At 54.2% G+C, this 23,404-nt stretch overlaps 7 protein-coding genes across 7 annotated transcripts; 3 read left to right on the plus strand and 4 right to left on the minus strand.

The window, feature by feature from the left end:
• Positions 1–600: 600 nt before the first annotated feature.
• MAM_02748 (uncharacterized protein) lies at positions 601–1,041 on the minus strand (the record flags this gene model as incomplete). The annotated part of the gene is made up of 1 exon (XM_040821547.1): positions 601–1,041. The coding sequence occupies one exon, from the start codon at positions 1,039–1,041 to the stop codon at positions 601–603; it is 441 nt and encodes a 146-aa protein (XP_040680116.1).
• Positions 1,042–5,055: 4,014 nt separating this feature from the next.
• MAM_02749 (uncharacterized protein) lies at positions 5,056–7,234 on the plus strand (the record flags this gene model as incomplete). The annotated part of the gene is made up of 2 exons (XM_040821548.1): positions 5,056–6,170; positions 6,238–7,234. 2 exons carry the CDS (start codon positions 5,056–5,058, stop codon positions 7,232–7,234), a joined length of 2,112 nt encoding a protein of 703 aa, XP_040680117.1.
• A 1,207-nt stretch (positions 7,235–8,441) lies between these two features.
• On the minus strand, positions 8,442–9,521 carry MAM_02750 (peroxin 20; the record flags this gene model as incomplete). Its single annotated transcript, XM_040821549.1, has 2 exons — positions 8,442–9,338; positions 9,402–9,521. The coding sequence occupies 2 exons, from the start codon at positions 9,519–9,521 to the stop codon at positions 8,442–8,444; spliced, it is 1,017 nt and encodes a 338-aa protein (XP_040680118.1).
• An 839-nt stretch (positions 9,522–10,360) lies between these two features.
• MAM_02751 (protein transport protein SEC13) lies at positions 10,361–11,588 on the plus strand (the record flags this gene model as incomplete). Its single annotated transcript, XM_040821550.1, has 4 exons — positions 10,361–10,423; positions 10,469–10,510; positions 10,634–10,749; positions 10,835–11,588. 4 exons carry the CDS (start codon positions 10,361–10,363, stop codon positions 11,586–11,588), a joined length of 975 nt encoding a protein of 324 aa, XP_040680119.1.
• Positions 11,589–12,431: 843 nt separating this feature from the next.
• Positions 12,432–16,026, minus strand: MAM_02752 (peroxin 20; the record flags this gene model as incomplete). Its single annotated transcript, XM_040821551.1, has 7 exons — positions 12,432–12,717; positions 12,776–13,122; positions 13,193–13,328; positions 13,394–13,430; positions 13,487–14,605; positions 14,789–14,909; positions 15,787–16,026. The coding sequence occupies 7 exons, from the start codon at positions 16,024–16,026 to the stop codon at positions 12,432–12,434; spliced, it is 2,286 nt and encodes a 761-aa protein (XP_040680120.1).
• A 1,049-nt stretch (positions 16,027–17,075) lies between these two features.
• On the minus strand, positions 17,076–18,035 carry MAM_02753 (uncharacterized protein; the record flags this gene model as incomplete). The annotated part of the gene is made up of 1 exon (XM_040821552.1): positions 17,076–18,035. The coding sequence occupies one exon, from the start codon at positions 18,033–18,035 to the stop codon at positions 17,076–17,078; it is 960 nt and encodes a 319-aa protein (XP_040680121.1).
• Positions 18,036–21,562: 3,527 nt separating this feature from the next.
• MAM_02754 (high affinity methionine permease) lies at positions 21,563–23,385 on the plus strand (the record flags this gene model as incomplete). The annotated part of the gene is made up of 4 exons (XM_040821553.1): positions 21,563–21,750; positions 21,817–22,076; positions 22,149–22,485; positions 22,554–23,385. 4 exons carry the CDS (start codon positions 21,563–21,565, stop codon positions 23,383–23,385), a joined length of 1,617 nt encoding a protein of 538 aa, XP_040680122.1.
• Positions 23,386–23,404: the final 19 nt, after the last annotated feature.

Consider the following 23,404-nt stretch of genomic DNA (forward strand, 5'->3'; position numbering starts at 1 on the left):
TCCGCGTCCGTGGGACCCGTGTCCCATCCATCAACCTGAAGTTCACGTGCTGTGCTGCGCTTGGGGATTCCATGATACGACGAAGTTGAGGATGATCCGTGTCGAATGCATCCCTTCGTGGGGCGACAGCCTCAGCCTTTGAGAGTTTAGGGCTTTGGGCTTGCAGTCTCTTCTTTGCAACGGACTCATCATCGGCCTGTTGACACTTGGCCATCCGGTATCAGCCCCAATTGGGACGGTGCATCTGAGGACGCTGCCTCGACGAACGGCGGCCCATGGACTCGACAGCCTCTTCTCCCGCCGGTAGTCAACAAGCCTATGTGTTTGGGAGTTCCAAGGACTCTCCACGCAGCACCCGAGAACAAGCCCCAGTCGACGTCATATGGAAAAGAGTCCCGACGTTATTAAAGAGTGTGTGCGTGACGAGATTCAAGGCACAGCCGGTAGCCCACACAATCTGATACTCACGTCTCGATGCATCCTTTCAAGTAGTTATTCTTTGTCATCGATGCTACTTCCTGCAGTGTCATCCGTCCCCGGGCCCTCCCAAGGAAATGCAGCTACCATCCCAGCCTGAAGACGCGCACAAGACCAAGACCTCTACGCCTCCTTTCCACTCGATGGAGGCTCTTCTCCAGGGCATCTCCCGCCGGCAGCTTCTTCGACAACATCGGCCATCTCGACAGCCGCCCCCTCCTCCACATAGTCGCTGTCGCTAAACCCCCAATAGCGAAACAGGTCGTAGGTGCCCTGGGCCGTGGCCCAGTATACGTATGCGCCCTTCTCCGTATAGATAAGGTCCTGGGGATCATAAACGTAGCGACTCTCGCGGAACCGAGACCGCGGAAATTTGGCCACGACATGCGTAGCCGCCATCGGAGCGCCCATGATGTAGAACAGGAATCGCATGATCAAGCTGGGATTCCGCGGAATCGGCCAGATGGAGTACATGTAGTCCATGGTCTTCATTCGGCCCGCCGGGTACACTTCTTCATTTGCGTTCCTCGACGAGAAAGATTCGGTGGACCATGCTGATACCATCGTGTCCCTGGTTTTCGTGGTGACAAGGTCAGGGCGCGGAGAGGATGTCGCTTTCAGTCGGACAACACGTCGGCAAATATTCGAGTTTTTTTCTATGAGGAGAAAAGCAACCGGATGGCACGCTCCATTCAAAGATGAAAAGGCTACTCCCCTCTTGCTTTTGAACTCGAGATCACCTGGCTTGGCAACTTTGTAACCCCAAGGCATTGCCATGACGTTAGTAGCTACCCGATACCACGAGGCACAAGGACAGGCAAATGCGTCCTGGTTGCCCACGTCTGAGTTGACACGTCTGCGGACTAGTGACACGGGCCATGGCGGCATCAAGCTGTGAACAGAAAGAACATAAAGGAACTGCAGCAAGTGATGGCTTGGCGCCAGCAAGTCACGCTGTTTGGGTCGAAATCTCGGGCCATGGCGAGCTTTGGGCGTGCGCTGGGCACCCCTTGTGCGTCACGGCGGCACATAGTCTCGTGAGATTGGCTGGAGCAGCACCTGTTGTCCTGGTACCATGTCGCCATTGTTCGTTTGTGTCGAACCATAGACGAGGCCATTTGGGACGTCATTCTTGTGCAGGTGCCGGGCAAAGACGGCCAATCATGTAACTACATGTTTTTGCCCACTTTGGAGATCCGTAGGGCATCTTCCATCCCAGGGACGGAATGGAACGGGGTGTCTTCTCCTTCGAAAAGTTGGAACATCAGCATGAGAGAGCGAAAATGCGCAGCGTGGAAGCTGGATATAACGGATCGCGTGCTTCAAGTATCTTGTCGCCCGTGACGGACCGTCCTGAAGGTGAAAAAAAGCCTCTTCGGCAAACATGCCAGACGGTCACCATGTCATCTGCGTGAAACCACCTAGTCTACACCAGACTGGCGAAGTGATACAACGGTGCTTGAAAACGGCTCAACCACGGCGATGATGCGTCGAGATGCCACCAAGGCGGTCTCATCTCCGCGAGTCGTTCTGGTTGATACGAATATGTAGGTCCATTAGCCCCAAGAGTCGTGACATGTTTCTCCGAGACCTCCACCGCTACAAGAAAAGAGCCGAGAGCCGAGAGTAACTAATCTTGAGTCTTGACCATAAGTTTCTTTTCCGTGGTTCTTTGTTCGAGCCATGATGCTGACTAGGACATTGTCAATGGCGAGCCAGAAGCTGAGAGTCAGGGAGTTTGTATATCAAGGCCCGTGCCTGTGCAGATAATCTGGTGATGACGGACCTGGTCCCAACCAACAAGTTCTTGGAGCAACCATTCCGTCGAGCGCTATGAGTTGTTGTTTCATGGCTGTATGGGTCTGATCCAAATGGCTGTCCGAGGTGAGGGAATAGTTTCCTATCCCGAAAGAGCCGAAGCCAACGCACCACCAACCGCTTTCAATTGAGCGAGCAAACATGGAGAATCCTCAACACGTGGCACCTCTAGCACCGAATCGTCCAGTCAAAGGGAGTCGCCTCGGGGAAACCGGCCGGCTAGTAGGTACTACAGAGTATTCCACATATATTTAGACCATTCCAGAGTGCCTCGGCTTGGCAACTTCTTGCGGTGGGAAATGACCAAGGGCAGATGAAAGCAATGGCGAATAAAGTGATATTGTTCCGATGTTGTCTAGGCAGATACATAGCCCTAGGAGGACATGACGATTTCGAATAGATGTCCCCACGCCTAGAGGCGGGATGATGCCCTTCGAGGAACCAGATGGCTGAAAATTGGGAAGTAGTTGGCCTTGTGTTCAGCGCCACCATATAATAGACAGTACGGAGTGTGTTATTCCGGAGGCGTTCTTTTCCCTTTTCCCTGCCTGGATGAATTGTGCCGCAGCCACGGCAAAAATTGACCTTTCAGCCGACCTAGACGGGTGTCGAGGTTGGGCCGGCAAGCAAGCATCCCCACGCGCAGGACGGGATCGAGGCACAGGTCCTCGAGCTTGGGCTTTACGCCAAAGTATGAGCAGCTGGGTGGTGCATCGAGATATTCTTTTCACTTCATGAAGCAGTGCGGCTCGTAGGAGGCCCACCGGATGGACTCCAGCATCTGATTTGCTGTGGACAGAGCACTCGGTATGGTGCTGCTTGGCTCACTAATTGCCTTCTCTTTGTACTTGGGAGCTCGCCGGAGCAGCAAACCATGGCCTTATTATTAGTTGCCCTTTGAACCGTCATGGGCTCGCGACGCCTTAACAATGAAGCTCTGCTGCGACGTTCATTAGCGGAGTAGAGTGTATGAAGACCATGGCCCAACGTCTTTAACGTTATATATGCCATCGACGGCCTGGCTGTGAATACGAAACAGAAGCAAGTTGGTCTGGGAAGGATTGTACAGTAAGCTTGGGCGGGAACCAACTACGTACTTACATACCTAGGTACTCCGTAGGCAGGTAACTACTAATTAACTACTAGTACGTAGTAGCCAGCCAACCTTGATCACATCTCAGCTTTGTTGGACCAACACACACTGGTTTCAGCCATCATATCCAACATTGAAGCGAGGCGTCGACCAGCATGAGCATGGTTGCCCAGAGAGCGGTCAGGTATCAACTTCGCACCACTCAAAAAGGCCAGCCGTCCAGGTGCTTCTGTCGCCATCAACCTCTCGTGTGTTCAATTGTTCTCTTTGTCTGAGAGAGGCCGACGCAGTTCGGTCTGTCCTGTCTGTTCTTCAAGCACAGTGGCACGCTCATTGACAATGACACACGTCAAGAGGTGATGATGGTCCGTGTGCCAGGTACGATGATATAACAATGTCCGGACGACGCGGTATCTGTGTGTTTGCCCGCTTATTCTTGTGACCCGTCAGCTAGTGTCTTGATTGAAGAAAAAAAAAAGAATCCACCAGACCAATCCGTGCTTCAACTCTGTAACCTTCTCCGCTCTGTTTGTAGTATGGTATGCAGTAGGTATTGACTCGACACCGTCTCACATCAGCATCAGTGCCAAGGGAACGCCCGCTCTAGAAGGACAGTCTCGACGGATCCGTTCCACCACCACTTCAAGCCCGTTAGAGACGAGATTGCTCATAGTTGAGAAACGTGGTGCGGTGCGTACAACACTTGCCATGCTGTGCTTGTGCCTGTGCTCTCGACCTCCAGCACGGCCTCCATCGCAAGGTCAGCCAGCGGGCAAGGCCTGGCAACGTTCCGACGGCTTTCTGCAAGCTCCGTCAGGCGAGCCCAGCACTCGAATCTTGGATCATTGGGTGATCATTGGGCGTGCATGCTATCCGCATTGGTGAAGGACAGCATCGAGGTGTGCAATTCACTGGCAACAGGAAACATTGAATGGATCCCGAGCAAGCAGGCTTTAGGCGGCCCCTCCTGGCCCCAGCACTGGGTGGGGGCCCATGGGGCAGGCAGCCAATGGCGTCTCCTCTTTCGTGCCCATTTTCTCCGCCCCTTGCTCGGCATGCCTCCCACGGTCCGTCTCCGATACGGGCTCTGCCCAGTGTGTGTTCAGCCAAGCGAACCGCCTGGTGGGCCCCCCACCAGGACACTAGCACCAGCCAGCGAACAGTTGCTCCGCCTCCCCTTTCAGCTTTCAGTGTCGAGATCCCCCAATAGTCAGTCCTTGGTCCACCTGCTCAGAGACGCTTCCAACGTTATCACTGTCATCAAGCACAGCACGCCCAAAGCCCTCACAACCAACAAAACACGTCCGCCGTGTCCTCTATATTGATGAAATATCAACGCCATTGCCTTGTATCGCCATATTGACCGCCTACCGTGCTAAGACCTTCAATCGATCACTGTCTATTCCCTGCACGACCAACCTTTTCCTGGACTGAGTCGACACCTCGATCGCGACCAACCACAACGTAATTGCATCGTATTGGTTCATCGTTGGTCAGCACGGTGTCTGCGTCGAGATTCGACGGCGCGACACCCTGGGAGAGCAAGAAGCAGCGCTGCTTCTTGCGGCTCTTTTGTGACTCGCGTCACCAGCTGGTGCCAAAGGATCCAGGCCGCCCGCCGTTTCCCAGTTCATACTGCGATCATGCATGCTGCTGATGGGAACTCAATGTCGGAGAGGAGGGCTTCAGTTAGGAGATCAAGGCGAGTGCCAGCAGAGAATACTGTCGGCGATGATGAATACGATTTGGCAGCGCATGCCGTCTCCGACGGGTTCCGGCCGGTAGCCAACGACTCACCAGAGAGCCCGAGAACGAACCCGCCTCCATCACCTCTGCCAACTCGATTTCATTTATCCAATGTTCCCCGATCACCTCCGCCGCCTGCTTTCAGTCCAGTCAAGGGCCTTGCCGATTTGAACCGACCGTCAAGCACGTCCAAACCTCCACGCTTCCACGATACCCTGACTCTTCGAAATGATGGGCTGGAGTCCGCTCATGTAGTACAATCATCCTCGCCAAGCAGCTCCTTCCAGGGTGGTGGTCCATATCAGGGTTCCACGCAGCCGTCTCATCCGTATCAACTGTATACGCAGAGGACGTACAGCAATGCCACCTCATCTACCAGCCCTTCTTCGGAGACACTTGATGAGACCCGGGTCCCTGCCCATCCATACGACTTATATACCCAAAACATTACTACTCCCGACGAATCTACGCAGCAGCGCATCCCCATAGGTTTCAATGGCATGGGGAACAGCTACCGCAGGCAGATTGGGCCCGATGGCGAGGATGCAGGCGATTTAATTGGGCCGCTCGGCCATATGGAAGAGCTCCCACCGTATTCACGCTATCCCGAAGAGCCTTTTCAACATAAATTAACAGCTAATCATACAGATGGGGCTGGTGCCAGAACAATTGGACTGACTGGTTCACGCCGAATTCAGCCTATACCAGGTGCTGGTGGAATTGGTCTTGCTACTCGGAATCCTGAGTTCTCCTCTACAGAAGATTTAGCTGGCTCCCCTCGGAGGACCACATCTTCGATTCGCAGCAGAGCCTCCTTGGAAAGCCGTCACGAAATTAATGGTGCAGCCCGCAATTTTGTGGAAAAGCCAAGCCCGAGCAAGTGGCAACGGAGGGCGAAAAAGAAATTTTGCGGAGTTGTGCCGTACTGGGCAATCTGTCTCTTGCTTTCCGGAATTGTTGTCATGGGAGTCGTAATGGGCACGGTAATCGGCACGATTGTGACCAGACAGAATGGCTCGAATCCCAAGGGTAAAGGGTAAGTCGACACATGATATTTTGGCTCTCCCCACCGCCTTACATAATTGACGTTCGAATATTTTCAGGAAATTCGATAAAAATGAGCGAAGCCCGAGTGGCGTCGTATTTCTGCCGTATCTGCCGCGGGGATTGCCTCCATTGGCAACGGGTTGCTATTCCCTTCCGCCAATGGACAAGTCTCAGGCGCCAAAGTCCTGTATCAAGGACTCAGAGCAGACTAGCGCCTGGAATTGTGATATGCCTTTCCGCTGGTACTCGATGAACGTTAGCGAATACGACGGCGGCACGGAGATTTCACACTATGCCATGAATCTGCGGCCCTTTGACCCCGAAGCCTCCAAGTTTATGTACGGAACTCAGCCTCCAAACATACCTGACTTCCAGCCTATGCGACTGGTAAACGACACAAAAGAAATCAATCGAGGTCCGGCTTGGTTTCTCGAGATCAAATACAACAAAACGGTTACAGTTCCGGAAGGTCAGCTCACACCTCCTGGCTCGTCGAGCCCTCAGCGACGTTGGGACCACCCAGAAAGCTCATATCTTGACGTTGTCAACTCGCGTTTCTCGAGGAAGGGGATGGCCGTTGTGGAAGGTGACAAGCCCTGGACATGCACATGGCCCAACGTTTCGCTTCAAATCTACGTCTACCCCAATCAGACATCCACACCACTCAAAACCACCACAACATCCGATCCGAACCAGTCGGTGGTAAGTACGCTCTCTCCTACACCGACATCACCATCGGGTGGGCAACCGACATTCCAGGACCCGTATCCCAAACTAGTCAAAGTCGTGGAGAGACGCGCACATTACAGCGATGACTACGCCCCTGCAACGTGTACGCAATATCGTATCACCAATGATGGCCAGGACAGAGAACCTGTTCTCCAGAATGGAAAACCCGTGACCTTTGTGATCCAAGAAGTGGGCAAGCTTGCCAAGGCGGGTATCACGCGGCGTTTCGGTGACTCGAGTCATCCGACGGATTTTTTCGCTCTGGAGGGTAGGGATGTGGAACTTGCTCCCTGCGGCTGCGTCTCGTTCTCATGGTCTGTATAGCCAGTAGTAGCTGGGGCGCGTGATGGGATCAGCCTGCGCTCAATTCGCCAGGACTTGATATTGTCGATATCCCTCCCCCGGCTTCTCCTTTTTCACAAATTTAAATTCAAAACCACATGTGTATATATATACTGGCTGTCTAGATGGCTTTGTCACTATGGGCGGATGCATCAATGGCGTTTGTATTCTGCGTTGGCGACTTGAAATTTTGTTACGCCGTCGTGCCGTCGGCTCGTTGCTACGAGCAATGATGCCGCTCGTCCGGATCCTGTATCCTTCAAAACATGTGCACGTCTTCATGTGACGCTCCGGCGGGGAGGAAACCGTCGTCCACGATGCTTTCGCACAGACGTCGAACCTGGAGTCTCGTCGCTGTCGTCACTCCGCCAGCCGTTCTTCCACGTTCACTTTGGCGGTGCCAGCATTCCTGGTGGTACAGAACTCGCAGAGGCGAATTATATGTGTAGGAAACTGTCTTTGACGCGAGTTGATACGTTTCCGCCGTCAAAGGAGGATCCAAAGCGCTTGATCATTTCCTACTTCTCTAGATGGCGTGCCAATGGTTGTATCCGTGATAAAGTGCCTAGCGGCATTCAAGGGTAAATAGTACAAGCGAGAGCGATGAGGCTATTATTTTACAGCGGAGGACAGAAGAGACACAATAGGGTGTCAGGGTAAATCAGGCGAAGACAAGAATCAATACAATTCTTACAGTGAATTGGCGTGTCATCTTTGATGGCATTTTCACTTGATGGTGAACTAAATGTCTGTCTGGCTCAGGTTTCCTGTTATTCCCGCCATGCATGAATAATCTGCCCCCCCATTGGCATTTATACATGAGAACGAGGCGAATTCTAGTCTATGCTTGTCATTTCGGCCCCCATTTAGCATGCATGCTTCATGCATTGCGGCGTTTTTTCTTTCTTGCTCAGACTCTTGGCAGGTTGACGCGACATACGGGCCTTGAGCTGGGCTGACTGAGGCTCGCGGGACGAGGCTGGGAAGAGAAAAAAGCCAGACTCCATCAGTAGAATGGCGTCTCGGCCAGATGCTGCGCACAACACACGAGTGGCTTGATGGGGCGCATGGGCTGCAGCGTACCTTGTGGGATCCAGGGCATCTCGGCGGGAGCGACATCCACGCCCAAGGCTGACTGCTGTACACGTATACCTGCGTTGCGGTGTGTTGGGGGGTATCCTGAAGCCAGTCATGTCGTTGGCTGCTGATGGTCCGACGGTTGCTCTTCATCCTGCATGGCGCGGATCTCGTTATCGACGATGTCTTTCCGGCCATCTCGGAAGTCCCGCATGAGAGATAAAAATACCGAGTTTTGCCACTTTTCGCCGTTTTCGTGCTGCACTGATTCGAGGAGGCGCTCCGCCGCTTCAGAGACGGCAGATTTCCCTTTTGCCGCGGCCTCGTCGTGGATGACTTGTTCGACCTCAGCGGCGGGGAGCTGGTCCGACTCTGGCTCCTGAAGGGATAGACTGCTGATTTCGGGAGTCTCGAGATCAGTGTAGCGCGAGCTTGATTCTGCCTGCTGGATGTTCTGGGTAGTCGTAGATGCTGCCTGGGCAGGGAGAGACGCCCCGTTGATTTCAAGCTCGCGAGCCATTTGCTCCATTGCAGCGTCCACCTTGGACATGTTACCACCGGCGCCATGGTTCGACATCCATTGGGACATTTCTTTGCCGAAATCAGCTTCGACGGGGTGTGGATATCCCACGAAAGATGCTGCGCCGGGCGCGTACCTGGGACCCCCGAATGCTTGGCCGAAGGCGGACTGGAAATTCATTTGCGTCGGCTGTTGATTCACTTGTACAGACGGTGAAGGAGCGACTGTGGTAGGATGTTGCAGCTGCTGACCGGAGAAGCGGCTGAAGTCTGCCGCCCAGTTGCTGACATCAGGCACAGGTGATGCGCTGGCTTGTTGGGATACCGCCCGGGGATGCATGGGCGCGACAGGTTGTTGAAGAGCGGCTGCATGGACGGCTAAGCGATTTGCCGGGTCGCGAGACAAGCCTGCGAGGGTGGATGGCGTTGCGTCCATGAAGGTGCCGAAGCTGTCTTGCCCGGGGGGTTGGTGACGAGCAGATCGGAAGGACTGGAGGCGTACAGATTAGTAGCTGGTCCGGACGGCAGGAGGAAACACAAGGCGAGAACATACGCCCTGAGGCTGGCCAGCAGATCGGTCAACCAGGCGATCCTGGTGATGGCTGACATCTCGGGACTGGTGGTCTACCAGGCGCTTGAATGGCGACGGGCCGCTACAAGAAGCGTCTGCCATGGCGGAGAGAATGCGACTTCGGCTTCGGCTTCGGCTTCGGCTTGACGCACTCGGGATGTATGGTAGGATGAATGCGATGGCAACAATACGGCACAGTCTATGCGAGGAGAGCGAGAGCTTGACGGTGACGACTGACGGCCGCGTTGAGAGGTTTGAGAGGCGGGATGATGGTCGGCAAGACGTGAGTTGAGATGCGTGTGGCCGAGGTGCGCCACCCCACAGGTCTGGAGACATGGAGCATTTGACCTGTGCCTGCGGTTTCGGTGTGCCTGTGATCGCGGGCAGCAGCTGCCTCTTTCGGTAGCTTCCGAGGCTCGCAGCTCGACGAACCTGTTCAAGTGGCACCGGCTTTTAGAGCCCCCGATTTTTGTTTATTTATTTCAAGTACGTAACTAAGTTACCTAGGTACTTGACATTGTCTGGTGCCACTGTAACTTACCTACCTCCGAGTAGTGCTTGCAATGGACATTATGGCCAAACGAATAAATGACGGCTCACAGCGTCAGATTGAACGCCTAGAGACCAACTTCTTTCGTCCAGCGCAGTGTCACAATTCGGTACGACGTACGGAGTACACAGTACGGAGTACAGAGTGCAGAGTACCTGGATATGTACGTACCTGGGGACCTGCTCAAGTATCGAATCACGTGAAACCATGCCTGGGGAAAGTTGCCAGGGCTAGGAGAGGCGGCTGGGCCAACTTCGCTGTCCACCGATCGACGCAAGACCGTGTCCTTTCCGTATCACGACCCTCGCCTTTTACCATCCGTCTCGCCCACGCATCTTCTTTTCCTCAATTGCAGCTCGGCGTCGACAGCCGGACGCTCTACTAGCTCAGAATGGTACTATACGTCCCTTCAGCGCATGCCACCAGCTTCAAGCATGGATGCCGACCTGCCCAAGTGTGAGCTTTGCTTTGCTAGCTGTGCTAACGTGGACGGGTACAGGCGGCCCAAGTCATTGCCAACTCTGGTCACGACGACATGATTGTATGCCCATCTCATTGCAATCCTCTAGATTCCAGCGGGCGCCCTGACCTGTTGCCTGTCGACGCGCCGCACGCACAAACTTGGCCCTTGTTTGCAGTGCCGGGATGAACTAACCCTCGATAGCACGATGCCGTCCTCGACTATTACGGCCGCAAGCTCGCTACATGTTCTAGCGATCGCACCATCAAGATTTTCGAAATCGACGGCGAGTCACAGCGGTTGACTGAGACCTTGAAAGGGTACGACGGGTCCTGCTCCTGGCCCGGAACGAAACGACCTGGCTGCACGAAGAATGTGGGCTAACGTTTTCATGTCGGCTCCTAGCCACGAAGGTGCTGTGTGGTGCGTGTCCTGGGCGCATCCCAAGTACGGCAACATCCTCGCATCGGCGGGATACGACGGCAAGGTGTTCATCTGGAAGGAGCAAGGCCAGAACAACCAGTGGCAAAGAATCTACGACTTCCCCGTACACAAGGCTTCCGTCAACGTAGTGTCCTGGTCTCCCCACGAAGCCGGCTGCCTTCTTGCCACCGCATCGTCCGACGGCAACGTGAGCGTTCTCGAGTTCAAGGATGCTGCTGTCGACCACGCCACGTTTCCTGCTCACGGCTTGGGAGTCAACTCGGTCTCATGGGCTCCCGCCACCACGCCCGGCAGCATCGTGAGCAGTGCTCCTGGACCCGGCTCCGTTGGTAATCGACGGTTCGTCACTGGCGGCTCCGACAACGTCCTCAAGATTTGGTCGTTCGACCCCGCCTCGCAGTCATACAAGCAGGAGAGTGAGCCTTTGACCGGCCACAGCGACTGGGTGCGTGATGTTGCCTGGTCACCCACTGTCTTGCAAAGATCGTACATTGCCTCGGCTTCCCAAGACAAGACAGTGCGCATTTGGACGTCAGACCCTTCCAGCAACGGCCAATGGGACTCAAAGGTCCTCAACTTTGATGCACCCGTCTGGCGAGTCAGCTGGTCCTTGAGCGGAAACGTTCTCGCGGTCAGCGGAGCGGACAACAAGGTCTCGTTATGGAAGGAGAACCTGCGGGGTGAGTGGGAATGCGTCAAGTCGATTGAAGAGTGAAGGATGCAACATGTCGGCCCAACATGGGCTTAGGGCGGTGTAGCAGTGATGGCCAAGGGGCAGCGGGACAGCGGGATAAACCGCTTTTTACTTTGACGCAATTTTTGCAAGGCGTTTCCAGGCAGAAAAGACAAGGAGCTCAGTAATATGATGTGCGTGACCGCAACCTCGCCTCGTCCTCCGTTCCCATCAATTGACGGTGTAGCAGTCGTATCGCAGGAGGGCCAGACGGGCTGTGCGTACAATGATTAATTGTAGGCCGACCGGGATGAACCGAGCTGACTGTCATGACACCAGGGAAAAGCAATCGATGGCGAGACGGGTTATGCAGACAAGCACGCGGAATAGCTAAATCATGGATTGAGGCTTTCTGCTTACGAGGATACGCCACAACCTGCATCAATCCTCTGTACTATAAACATCTTTCTTTCTTAGTGACGGCCATCTAGTTTGCCTGTGTCGTTCTTCAATGTCCAATATGGGGAAAAAAGCAAGCAACAAGAACAGCAACAAAAAAAAAAAATAGAAAAAAAAATAAACAAACGAAACGGATAGTCTGCATACATGTTGGTTGAATGACAAAACGTTCAGTAGAAGAGTAGAAGAGAAAACGCCCATAAAGCTATCAAAACAAAGGAAAAGAAAAGGTGAGCGAGCGACCCGACCCTATGATGCGAATTGCGCTCAGGTGCTCAGCCCACACCACTCCGGATGACGCCTGCAAACGTAAGCAAACTATATCAACCCCACAAACAAGTGCTATGCTTTGTACAGGCCCTCTGGTATTGAACTTGCTTTATTCTCCACTCGGGCTTCGTCACAATTGGCATGGCCAGAGTTGAGTTAGCAAAGTCCAATCACGCTCATCTCCAGTGTCCAGACGCGTCGAATCCAGACCTTGAGCTTCCCTTGAACGCCATCGACATTGTCCAGCTCGACGCCCTCCCACCAGCACCTCCTCGCCGGTTTTCTCCAAAAGAGCAACAACTTCTGTGCCATGCCCACAGCATTTGTTCCCATGTCGCTGCCTCTGATATCGCTGCGCAGCCGTGCCAATGCCAAACTGCAAATGACGGCCTTGTTTGGTTCACCAGCTCGATGGCCCCATGTGTCATCGTGATTGAATCCCCTGGTGATTATCCGTTAGTCATTCGACAAACACATGCCGCGGCGTCATGAAGACTCACCCTGCTGTCAGCATCTCGATGAGGTGCGCTTCCGTGGTACCGGGCTCATCGCTTCGCTTCAACCCTGAAAAGATGCCATCTTGTCTTTGCAATGCTTCAGCGGCTGCACGTTTGACCTCAATCATAGCTGGATGGCCAATGTCCGCTTTCGGGGGTATTACGTAAAAGTCCAAGTCTTCCCTCAAAACAATGATGCCTGCTCGCTTAGACGAATCGTCCCGCGATCCGAGGGGCTCTCCAGCCATAGCTTCCCCATCCTGCGACGCCCCAGGCGAAGATTCAGCGGGCATTGTCTGGGCCACATTCCTAAAAAAGTCCAGCATGTATTGCAAAGACACCGGATCATACTAAATAAGTGGTCAGCTTCTAGCAATATGACGCAGCAATCTCAAATTTCACCAGGTCGGTACTACGCACATCGACTTGCACCGCATCACTTTCAGAAAAGCCGTTCATATGGCCCTCTGGGAAAAGTCCATTCGGAAACAGGGACAGCAAAACAAACTCTGGTAACGTTAGGAGTTCCTCTCGCGAGAGGACAAATTTAGTACCACTGTATTCATCGGTTAGCAGGGGTGAAGGCTTCGGTAGCGTGTAGTTATTGGAGCAGTGACGTACCGAAGGTCCATTGCAATTGTCTCGTCGGTCCCGCCATCTATACAAAAGGGGTTAATATAGTTTGAAGAATTGTGCGATTACACCATCCCTCACCTCCAATTGCATTGATGGGTGGCCCTCCTTGTTGGACCTGAGTAATGATGCTCGCAGCGCCTCCCGCGACTGACATGACGTATGTGAATGCGTGGAGAGGACTGTCGCCCTCTGAGTACGCTGGAGGCGGTTCTGTGTCTTCGTCCTTACGACTAAGCTCTGCCTTTGTATCCTGGGGGAGAGCTCGTTTGGTTTCCCCAACTGGATCGTAGAAAGCTCTCGAAGATGTTCCGTCCGGCTGGGAGGGTGTTGATTGGAGCGACGGGCTGCTAGAATACGCAGGAGCAGCTACAGACCCGGATGCACAGGCTTGTGTTGATGCAGCGCCAACAAACTTGCTAGAAGATTCACCAGCGGCGTCGATAAGCGGCGCAAAGAGTGAAGAGAAGGGAGGAGGGCGAGAGGAAGACGCCTCAGAGGCGGGATATTGCGGCGGAGGTGACTGTTCGGTTTCGTCCTCCGTGGTGGCTGCGGTGACGTCGGCGTGTTCTTGCGAAGCTTTCTTATGCTCGTACTCGCAATGCACAGCGGGCTCAGCAAACTCCAACTTGGAGGACACGGAAGGCCCGGTAGCTGCGTCTTGTAACTCGGACAATGTGGCGGATGGATCGCGGATACCGGGCGTCGCGGTTCGGAGAGAAAGAGAGCTGCCCTGAGTCAATTGAGCGACGTCGAAAGCACTGCCTTCGGTTCGTGCGGACCGAGAGTCAGGATCGCCTTGGGGACTAGGGGATGAGGTCACTTTCGGGCAGTTCGAGAGGGGGATTAATAGTGGTCGAAGCGACTGAAGAAGACCATGGAGTCGGATGTAGGGAGAAGCATAGAGAGAAGTAACGGCTACGCAATAGATGCACGAGAGATGGTAGAGCGCTGGGGTGTTCAGGTGTATTGCGTTTGATATGCTGGTGTGACGTGTCGACAAAGACAGGTTTGATGATGTGCTATGATGGTGCCGGGCTGGGATGTGAGGTTTCCGCGGGTGAGTGGGTGTGAAAGGGCGGAAGAATGCACGGGGGTTGTGGGTGGCGGTTGGCGGGGAACAGGAACCAAGGGTCCCGAACTCCCAGCCGTCCCAGCCGCGTGATTGGGGGAAGGGGCGGCCGGCGGCTCCAATAATGCCTGGGTACCCAAGAGTCCAGACAGAAGGAGCGAGCGGCTGACGCCTTGCCCACAGATGTGGTAGAGTGGCTCATCCAGCAGCCAGCCTCCGACACGCGGCAGTTTCGTACTTGCGTCACGGTTCACCAGAACCAAACCACGGCCACCGGATCGACTAGGTGACTATTCAGCCATCGGACGTACCAACAATGATGACCTGCTCGAAATGGCAAATGTTCAAGGGCTGGCTCGATGTCTTGTTGAGATCGCCATCCTTTCCGACCACCGTCAACTTCAAGCTGAAGAGTAGGCTATCCGATCTCGACTACGGCGGATGGCGAGTTTTGCCTTGTTCTAATGCGTGGCGATGCGGCACTAGTCCTCCGCCATACCACCCGAGACACAGGTCTTTGTGAATTACCCTGATCTCCGTGAGAAGAGACTCAGAGAAACCAATCAACCCTTTCCAAGTGCGGTTTTTGAACTGCAGGTCTTACGCGTGGAATTTCACGCACACACTTTTGCCCTTTGGCTGTGAGCCTCGCAAGCCCAGATGTGTTCAACTAGGATTCAACCACAGACACGTCGCTATTGCCCTACTCAAGGGGTCTCTTGGAGGTGTTTCAGACGATTTCAAATACTGCGTTATTTAATATGGCAACTATCTTCTTACGATAGCACAAATACCTTGTCTGTCCCAGAGGCTGGACTGCCTTCCCAAATCTATGCAAACTCAGCATGTTCACTCTTCGACACAAGTATTTTTTTTACATGGATAATATAGTATCCTGTCTCTTTGATCAGAGTACATTCGGTCGCCTTTAGTCTGGATCTGCTTTCTGGTCGAAAAACGCCACCACCTAGGTTTCTCTTTACACAGTCCGCCCGCCTCGCCGATAATGCACCCCGGTAGTCTTGTTTTGCGGCTCTCATTTCCTCTGGTCCCCTCGTCGGGCCTGCCCGTGATGTTGGTTCTATTTTGGGCGAAACAAGCGCGGCCAATCGAGATCTCAAGAGCATAATAAGGTTCTCGTCATCACAAGCCGCTCTCGATAATGGCGCACATTCCATCAACGTGACTGCCCGGCGGAACGTCGTTGTTCTCACAATGTAGTAGGAAGCCTACGAATAAATAGCAAGCGCAGCATACACACTTGCTGCCGTTCCAGACAGCATAGATTTCGGCTCGACTATGGACGAACCATCAGATGTCGTGGCGGCCTTTGAGATGACATGAAGATGGTGACTTCACTGGGTTGGGTTAACCAAGCTGTATACGGATCAACCAAAACGCGAACACTCGGCTTAAAGCCGTTGATATTCGTTTCAAGGCGACCCATATGCGAAATACCACGCATGCCGCGCATTTGCCAGATGGTGTTGTTGGACTCAGCAGCGCAAATCATGTACACACTAGCAACACGATCCCACATCCAGAGCATTGCACGATCAAGCGCATGGAGACGTTTATTCAGTCAAATCAACACTTCGTAGGGTCTCGTGAGTCCGGCACCCGACAATGGACACTATCGAAAGGGGAGCGCCACAGCCAAGCGAGAGAGACGCATGCATCACCTGAACAACATTGTGTGAATCGACAGCAAGTGGCCGCCCGACTCCCATGGATCAAGACCAACCAAACACCCATATTCGCTAGGACCCCTCTGTACGGAGTACCACTGGATATTGTCGCCAGATGGAACTAATTGTCACACCAAAAGTTGGGCGTGGCCCACGCCACACTTTTGTGAGTAGACCACCTTATATGCTATGCGACACCTAATCTGGAGGCGACCCCACCCGGAAGAATCGACAAGAGTTTGTTTCATGGCCCGTTGCTGCAGCTGTGTTGACTGCAACGTAATTCAGCCTCAACTACGGAGTATTAGTTTTCACGCGAAATATCAAAGTCAATGACGCTCACAAATAGAAATAGATGGGGACCCTCCAAGTCCCAAATCCCTGTCTCTGCGAGGGCGCAACTTGAGAAGCAGACATGGTGGCGGGATACCACCAGTGTACGCCTTACGCCTCATAGACAGCTCCATCACCTTGGCCTTCGCAGATCACCAATTCTGAGTGCTGCGACTACCTTGGCTGTTTACGTGTGCGCAGAACGAATTGTGGAAACCAGGCCAAAACACGAAAGGCGGTATCTGTGGGAAAGTTGATATATCAATTTACCCCCCAGAGAGCAATAATATCATTCAGCCTAAGAGTTTTGGATCTGCCAAGGTCTTGTCGTCACAGACAATGTTTCCAAGAAGTTGCAAAGAACTGGCCTTTCAGGCTGCTGCGCGTAAGCGTTACTCCTGCTAGCTAAAAACTCACCTCTTCTGTAGCTATATACCCTGCCTCTCATGACGTGCATCTGGTGTGGCCCCGAGATGGCCCCGACAAGACTCCGGAATGGGACCTGCAAATAACAAGATGGATGGTCCCGAGCTCTCAGCTCGAGTCCATGACAGAAGTAACCAGTACTTGGTGCTCTCTAGCTGCTTTTTAGCCAAGGTGAAGCCGTGGCCCAGAAGATGATGCGCACTTTCAACACATTATCTGCGTAGTCGACGAATTCCTGCTTGGTGAATTTCATTCCTGTACGAGGATTCACCTCGTCTAGATCGGGCTCCTGAACAGCCACGACAGAAATGGGCACCCTGTCGTGATACTCGGCAATAAAGGGGTACGAATTGTCAACCTGCGCGGCTTTGAAGGGGATCAGATCTGGTCCGCCAACGCCGACTTGGTGACGGGCGTAAAATTCAAAGGATCTACTGAGGTAGCCGTTGGCGTCGTTCCACCCGTCGGGCCAGAAGTTGACGTACTGCACCACGTACGAGTCCCCGAAGGCCTTGGCAGCGTAGGCGGCGTTTTCGAGCTGGCCGCGAAAATACGCCTCGCTGGTGAAGTTGTAGTCGCCCTGGTTCACTGTGATGGCCGTCTCGGGCAAATTGAGACCGACGATGTCGCCGTCGAGCTCCCGTGCCAGGGCGCCCAGGAGCGCCTGATAGCGCTTCCGCACCTCGGGATTCCACTGCTGAGCCGCCCAGCCGTCGATCTTGAAGTCGGTGTCGCATGTTTCGCCGTCGCAGGTCGGCGCGCTGCCGTTGTTGTATTGCGCCGCGTGCATGTACTCGGGCACGGGGTCGTTGGCGGGAGAAAAGCTCCTGTCTTGGAGCTGCACCCAGAACCGTTTGCCTTTTTCTCCAACGCGCGCAATGTCGCTTTTTATGGCGGAGAAGTCGTACTCGTCCTGACGGGGCTCGAGGGACTTCCAGCTATACAGGGCCTGGACGCCAACGAGGGCCGGGTTGTCTAGGAGTTTGAGCGCGAGCTCGTCGACTTGGCTGCTGTAGAGCCAGTGCTGGGGGCGGGAGGCATCTCTGGATGACGTTGCAGCGGCGGCGGCCGATGCTGCGAGGGATGTGAGCGGAAGCAATGTGAGATGCATTCGAATTTGGAGCAAGTGAAATGTATTATGCATACACTTATTCGAGAATACGAAGACAAAGGACAGGTGGAATGCGCCGACGGGGCGAACAGTTCGTATTTAACCGCGTGGAAAAGGGGGTCAACAAATCTGGTCATTGTCACATGTTGACGCCATGCTTGCCATCAAGGCTTGGCCTTGTCGTATCTGCAAACAGCGATTCAGGAAAACTACGAGGAACGCAAAATCCTGTCGGATACGAAATCTAGGGTTGGCACGAAACTGTGGTGCCACCGGCCCATGAGCCCCCGAGGGGAACCGGCTCATTGGGAATACATTGGCAATTGGGGACTCGCAGATCCCCGGGCCCTTGTATATCTATGTGTATTCTCTATTCTCTCTTGGCACTCACCGAAAGAGGGAGGCTCTCCTCGCAGTGGGACAGTTGGGGTGGCCGGCACGACACGAACAAGCCGTGGCGACGGGGACCCGGCGGCATGTATCTCGTACAAGGCGACATAGCGGTGACAGCATCCCCGTGCGCAGTTCTGGCCACTCGACTGCTGTGCTTGGTCCCGGCGGTGTTGATCGAGACACTCGTCATCAAGACATTTCTGGTCGGAGGTTGGGGTTTGGTCGTTGGACGAGTCGACGCCCGCACTTGGCGCTGTTGGCATTTGGTGGACGCAAATTGTAGGGATACCAAGGTCAGAATGCAGAGAAAGAAATCCTAGTCTCTCAACTTTTCATGCTGTAGCACCTACCAAAGTCGCCGCCGCGCCTGAGTCGCTTGTGCCAACCTCTGGCTTGCCACGAAGGAACTACCCGAGAGAGTTTGACTTGTTCGATATGTAGGTGGACGGGAATAGGAACACCCCAGGCTATCTATCATGCCTGCTACTGTGCCGACACCGACAAATCGCTGCCGGGGTTTCCCACACAGGCTTTGCCATCCCATCGTTGTACCAGTACCTTGCATAAAAGACGATCTGGTCATCATCAATCCAAATACTTCCACTTTCCCTGACGGAACAGCAGAAGACATATCACGAGCGCTACCCGGAAACAGATGGAGCATCTCTCGATTCGTATGAATCACAAGTCCGAGACTGTTGGCCCCAAGCCGGTTCCAAGCAGACTTGCATCAGATGTGAATCTGCAAGCATCACAGCGGAGCCCTTGGACGTGCTGTGCCCGGCCAAAACTTGTGGCGTGATACTGTAGGTTCCCAGGAGAGAGCGATATGAAGATGCATCACGCAGCGCAGCGACAGGTATCCGTTGCCAGTTTACATATCGTGCTGCTCTATAGTAGAGCTAGCACACGCCTTTTGAACAGAAAAAAACCAGAACCAAAGGCATCGCACTTATTTGAAATAAGAATCCAATAGTAAATATTACTAATGATAAATTTATATTGATTCCAGCTTTGCCGGCGGCGAAGTTGGCATGAGCTCTTTCCAAAATAGGCAATTGCGCCGGCGCCGCTCGGGACCCATAGTTCGGTGGCCCGGCAGTGAGGATGGATGCTTCGAGGGCAGACTGTCGACGAGGGAAAATAATATTCTACTTTGGTACTTTTCGTCACCTTTACCTTGTCATCAACATTGACTGAAATCGACAGAGCAAAGTTCAGTCAAGAAACATGTTCGTTACTAAAGGCCACTTTGTACGTGTGTTCACACCCTCTATGCGATTTCATTCCGGGACATTGTCTACTCGTGTCGCCTTGTTGCTGTTGCATGAGGCAGCCAGTTGGGGGACAAATATAATCTCGCAAATTTGTCAGGCAGCGTTTAAGATCAGATTGGCTTGTCCAGCACGTATTCTTCGGTTTCATCAGGCTCGGTCTCGGCTGTTCACTGTGCGGCGCGGTACTCAATGGCTGGCCAAGGACGAAATCGTCATTGACTGGAGGGGTGATGATGACTACTGCCCCGACCATACAGGACCGGTCTGTCGAAAAAGCTTGACTGTCGAGGATGCGGCGACGGTGTAATAAGACTTGGCTTCAATGCAGGCGGCGAGGAGAGGCCAAGTTCAATATCGGCGGCGTAGGCGGCAGGTGCGTCCGTGACGGGCACCTGCCACTTTCCCGCGACCAATCGAGTCTCGACCAAGCGCCATGTCGACAAGATAATCTGCCCGCGGACAGACAACAGCAAGACATATAAATCCAAAGCACCGCGCAGTCTTCCAAGCCCACAACACAGTCTGCCAAGTCTGCTGGTTCTCTCTCCATGGCTGTCATCGAAGAAGTGAGTCTCATAACTCGAGTCTGTGCCGACCGCCTCTCTCCCGCCGATATGCAACTTGTCCAACGCCAAGACGATGCCGTCCAAGGATATCCGCGCTCGGTCACTACCTGCACGATGGTAGCGAGGACCAGAGATATCACTTAGATATCGGGCAGCCCGGGTGCCCCGCCTGACCAGCAGGTCTTCGAAGCAAGACTCTCCTTGTCGCGTTGATAAAGGGTGGGAGATGTGTTGCAGCACTTGGCCATCCAAAGGCGGTCGAATCCATCTCCGTGAGAGCGTTGCAAGCCGAGACTGCTGTTCTAGCTGTGAGAGGCGAGACGTCGAAAAGCGGGATTGTTGATGTGCGGTTACGTCAATACGGTGACACGTTCACGGTCCTCCCTGAAACCGTCCCAGTGGTTGTTGGGCTAACGGCCCTCGCGAGGGTGTCTACATGCATGAGGGTAGTGATGCGGCCAAATCTGCTGCGGATGTGGTTCTTACGAGGCCAGGTCTCAGTGGTCTGGTGACCGCGAGAGAGATGAGCAGAATGCTTGGGTAGGACGGATCAAGTTCAACTTTGCACGGGCCTTTGTGTACGACTTGTTCGCGGTGCTTCTCGCTGCTGGCGCCTTTCCGAGTGTGCTGGCTCGGTCGAGTTTGTGAGCGTTTTGCCCGTAATGGCAGCTGCAGTTCTCATGCGTTGGTCAAAGGTACAACTTGTTGGCCCTCGGGGCGAGATTCAACATGTCGACCATGTTGCTGATTGGTCATGTTTCAAACACACAACTCTTCCACTCGAGAGACGTGTCTAGGTTGTGTCATCAGACAATCTCTTACTCGAGGGAACTGTCTTCCGTTGACCGACTCGAGCACGAGCACGACCACGACCACGACCACGCACTTCGTCCAAAGACGCATCGATAGTCGCACTAGGGAGATGGGCAAGGCGTCGGTTGAGTATGCAGGAGTCTGTCATTCCCGGCAAGGCCCCATTCCAATTTCCTGCCATCAGTCCCGCTCAGCGTAGGATTCGCCAATGATGGCATTATTTGCGATGACGCCATCGGCCAGATCCGCACACAGCTAGTATCACCTTGTTATCGCGGTGTACGGACCACAGCGTGCGCGTGAGACAGACGCCTCGGGAGAGCAAAACAGACAGGCACCGAGTTTACTGCACTAGCCTCAATTCGTCGGAAACCCGGAGCAATCCTGTGGTTGAGAGGATACAATTCATAATGGTGGTCGCCTACATGTGTCGTTTTGGTCTTCCCGTAACTCCTCCCTCCCTCCAACTCTGCCCAAGATGGCTGGCGAGCTCGAGCACCAGTCCAAAGCCGAAGCCGAACCCGGGACTGTCACAGATGACGGTGATGGCTGCGGATTCGAACCTACCGAGGAGCTGAAAGAAGGGGTCGGGGGCCTGAACTTCGAGCAATACACTGCCGGCGGCCTGGGACGTCACCTCGGCGTCTTCAGCACCACGTCCTTGATGTAAGTGTTCTCCCGGCAGACTGCCCTCTGGCCGTCGGAAATCTCTGACGCTCTGTCATCTGGCAGCATTGGACGCATCATCGGCACCGGCATCTTCACTACCCCATCGTCAATCGTACATGGGGTGGGTAGTGTGGGAGCTTCCCTGCTGCTCTGGGTATTGGGCCTCCTGCTTGCCTTGGCCGGGCTGTGCGTCTGGCTGGAGTTTGCTTGCATGATTCCGAGGAGCGGCGGAGAGAAGGTCTATCTCGAGGCTGCCTATCGCCGCCCAAGGATGTTGATAACCACCGTCTTTGCCGTCCAGGCGATTGCGCTGGGGTTCACGGGTGAGGGCGCGGCCAGAATCCCAACCTGGCTCTCCTGGCATCACGGCGACTAATATTCTCGACATGGTGCAGCTTCTGGATGCATAGTATTCGCCTCCAACATTGTCGTCGCCGCCGGGCACCGCGCCACCGAATGGCAAGAGCGCGGCATCGCCATCGCAGTCATCGTCTCCATCACCCTCGTCCATGCCTTTTTTCCACGGGTCGGCGTTCACGGCATGAACTTGTTCACCATGCTCAAGGTCGTCTTGCTGCTCTTTATTGTGGTCACCGGATGGGTGGTCCTGGGAGGTGGTGTATCTGCCATCAAGGATCCGCATGCGAGCTTTCGAAACGCGTTTGCACACTCTGCAACTTCCGGAAACCCCTACGCGACGGCGCTCTTTAAAGTTTTGAACTCCTATGGCGGGTAAGCGTGCCCCTGCATGTACATATCCAGCCGTCTCATACATCCACGTGGCTAACGCTGGGATGCAGGTGGTCGAACGCCATGTACGTTCTGAACGAAATCAAGAATCCAGTCCGCACCATCAAAGTCGCAGGGCCGCTCGGTCTCGCCACCTGCGGCGTTCTGTATCTCCTTGCCAATGTGGCATACTTCGCGGCTGCGACACCGCAAGAGATTGCCCAGAGCGGTACCACCGTTGCGTCCTACTTCATGGGCAAGGTGTTTGGCACAGCGGCCAAGAGGGCGCTGAGCGTCCTCGTCGCGCTCTCGGCATTCGGAAATGTCTTGACAGTCACCTTTGCCCAGGCCCGGGTTAACCAGGAGCTGGCAAAAGAGGGTGTCGTTCCGTTCCCGCGTTTCTGGGCGTCCGGGTGGCCGTTTGGTTCCCCGTCCGCAGGTCTCATTCTGCACTTCATTCCCTCCTTCATCGTCATCGTCGCCATCCCGTTTGGCAATGCGTACAACTTTATTGTCGACCTCGAGGGCTACCCAGGCGCTGTCATCAACTTCCTCGTCGTGGCGGGCCTCTTCTATCTACGCTACAAGAATCCAGCTGCCTCGAGGCCCTTCAGGGTCTGGTGGCCGGTTGCTGCGTTTTACATGGTTGGTCAGGCGTTTCAACTGGTGGCGCCCTTCCTGCGCCCGCCTGGCGGACTGGGCGATACGCCGCCTCTCCCGTACTGGCTGTACTGCGTCGTCGGCATTGGCGTGCTGGCTGCCTCGGTTGCGTCTTGGTTTATCTGGTGGGTTGCGGCGCCCAAGCTGGGAGGCTATACGCTCGAGCCGCACAATGAGCCGTTGCGAGATGGAACAAATGTGGTTGTGTATCGTCGCGTACCAAACAAGTACCGAGACACCTAGATGGAAATCGAACGGGGGC

The sequence above is a fragment of the Metarhizium album genome (genome assembly GCF_000804445.1).
Source record: "Metarhizium album ARSEF 1941 chromosome Unknown scaffold_5, whole genome shotgun sequence".
Taxonomy (NCBI): Eukaryota; Fungi; Ascomycota; class Sordariomycetes; order Hypocreales; family Clavicipitaceae; genus Metarhizium; species Metarhizium album.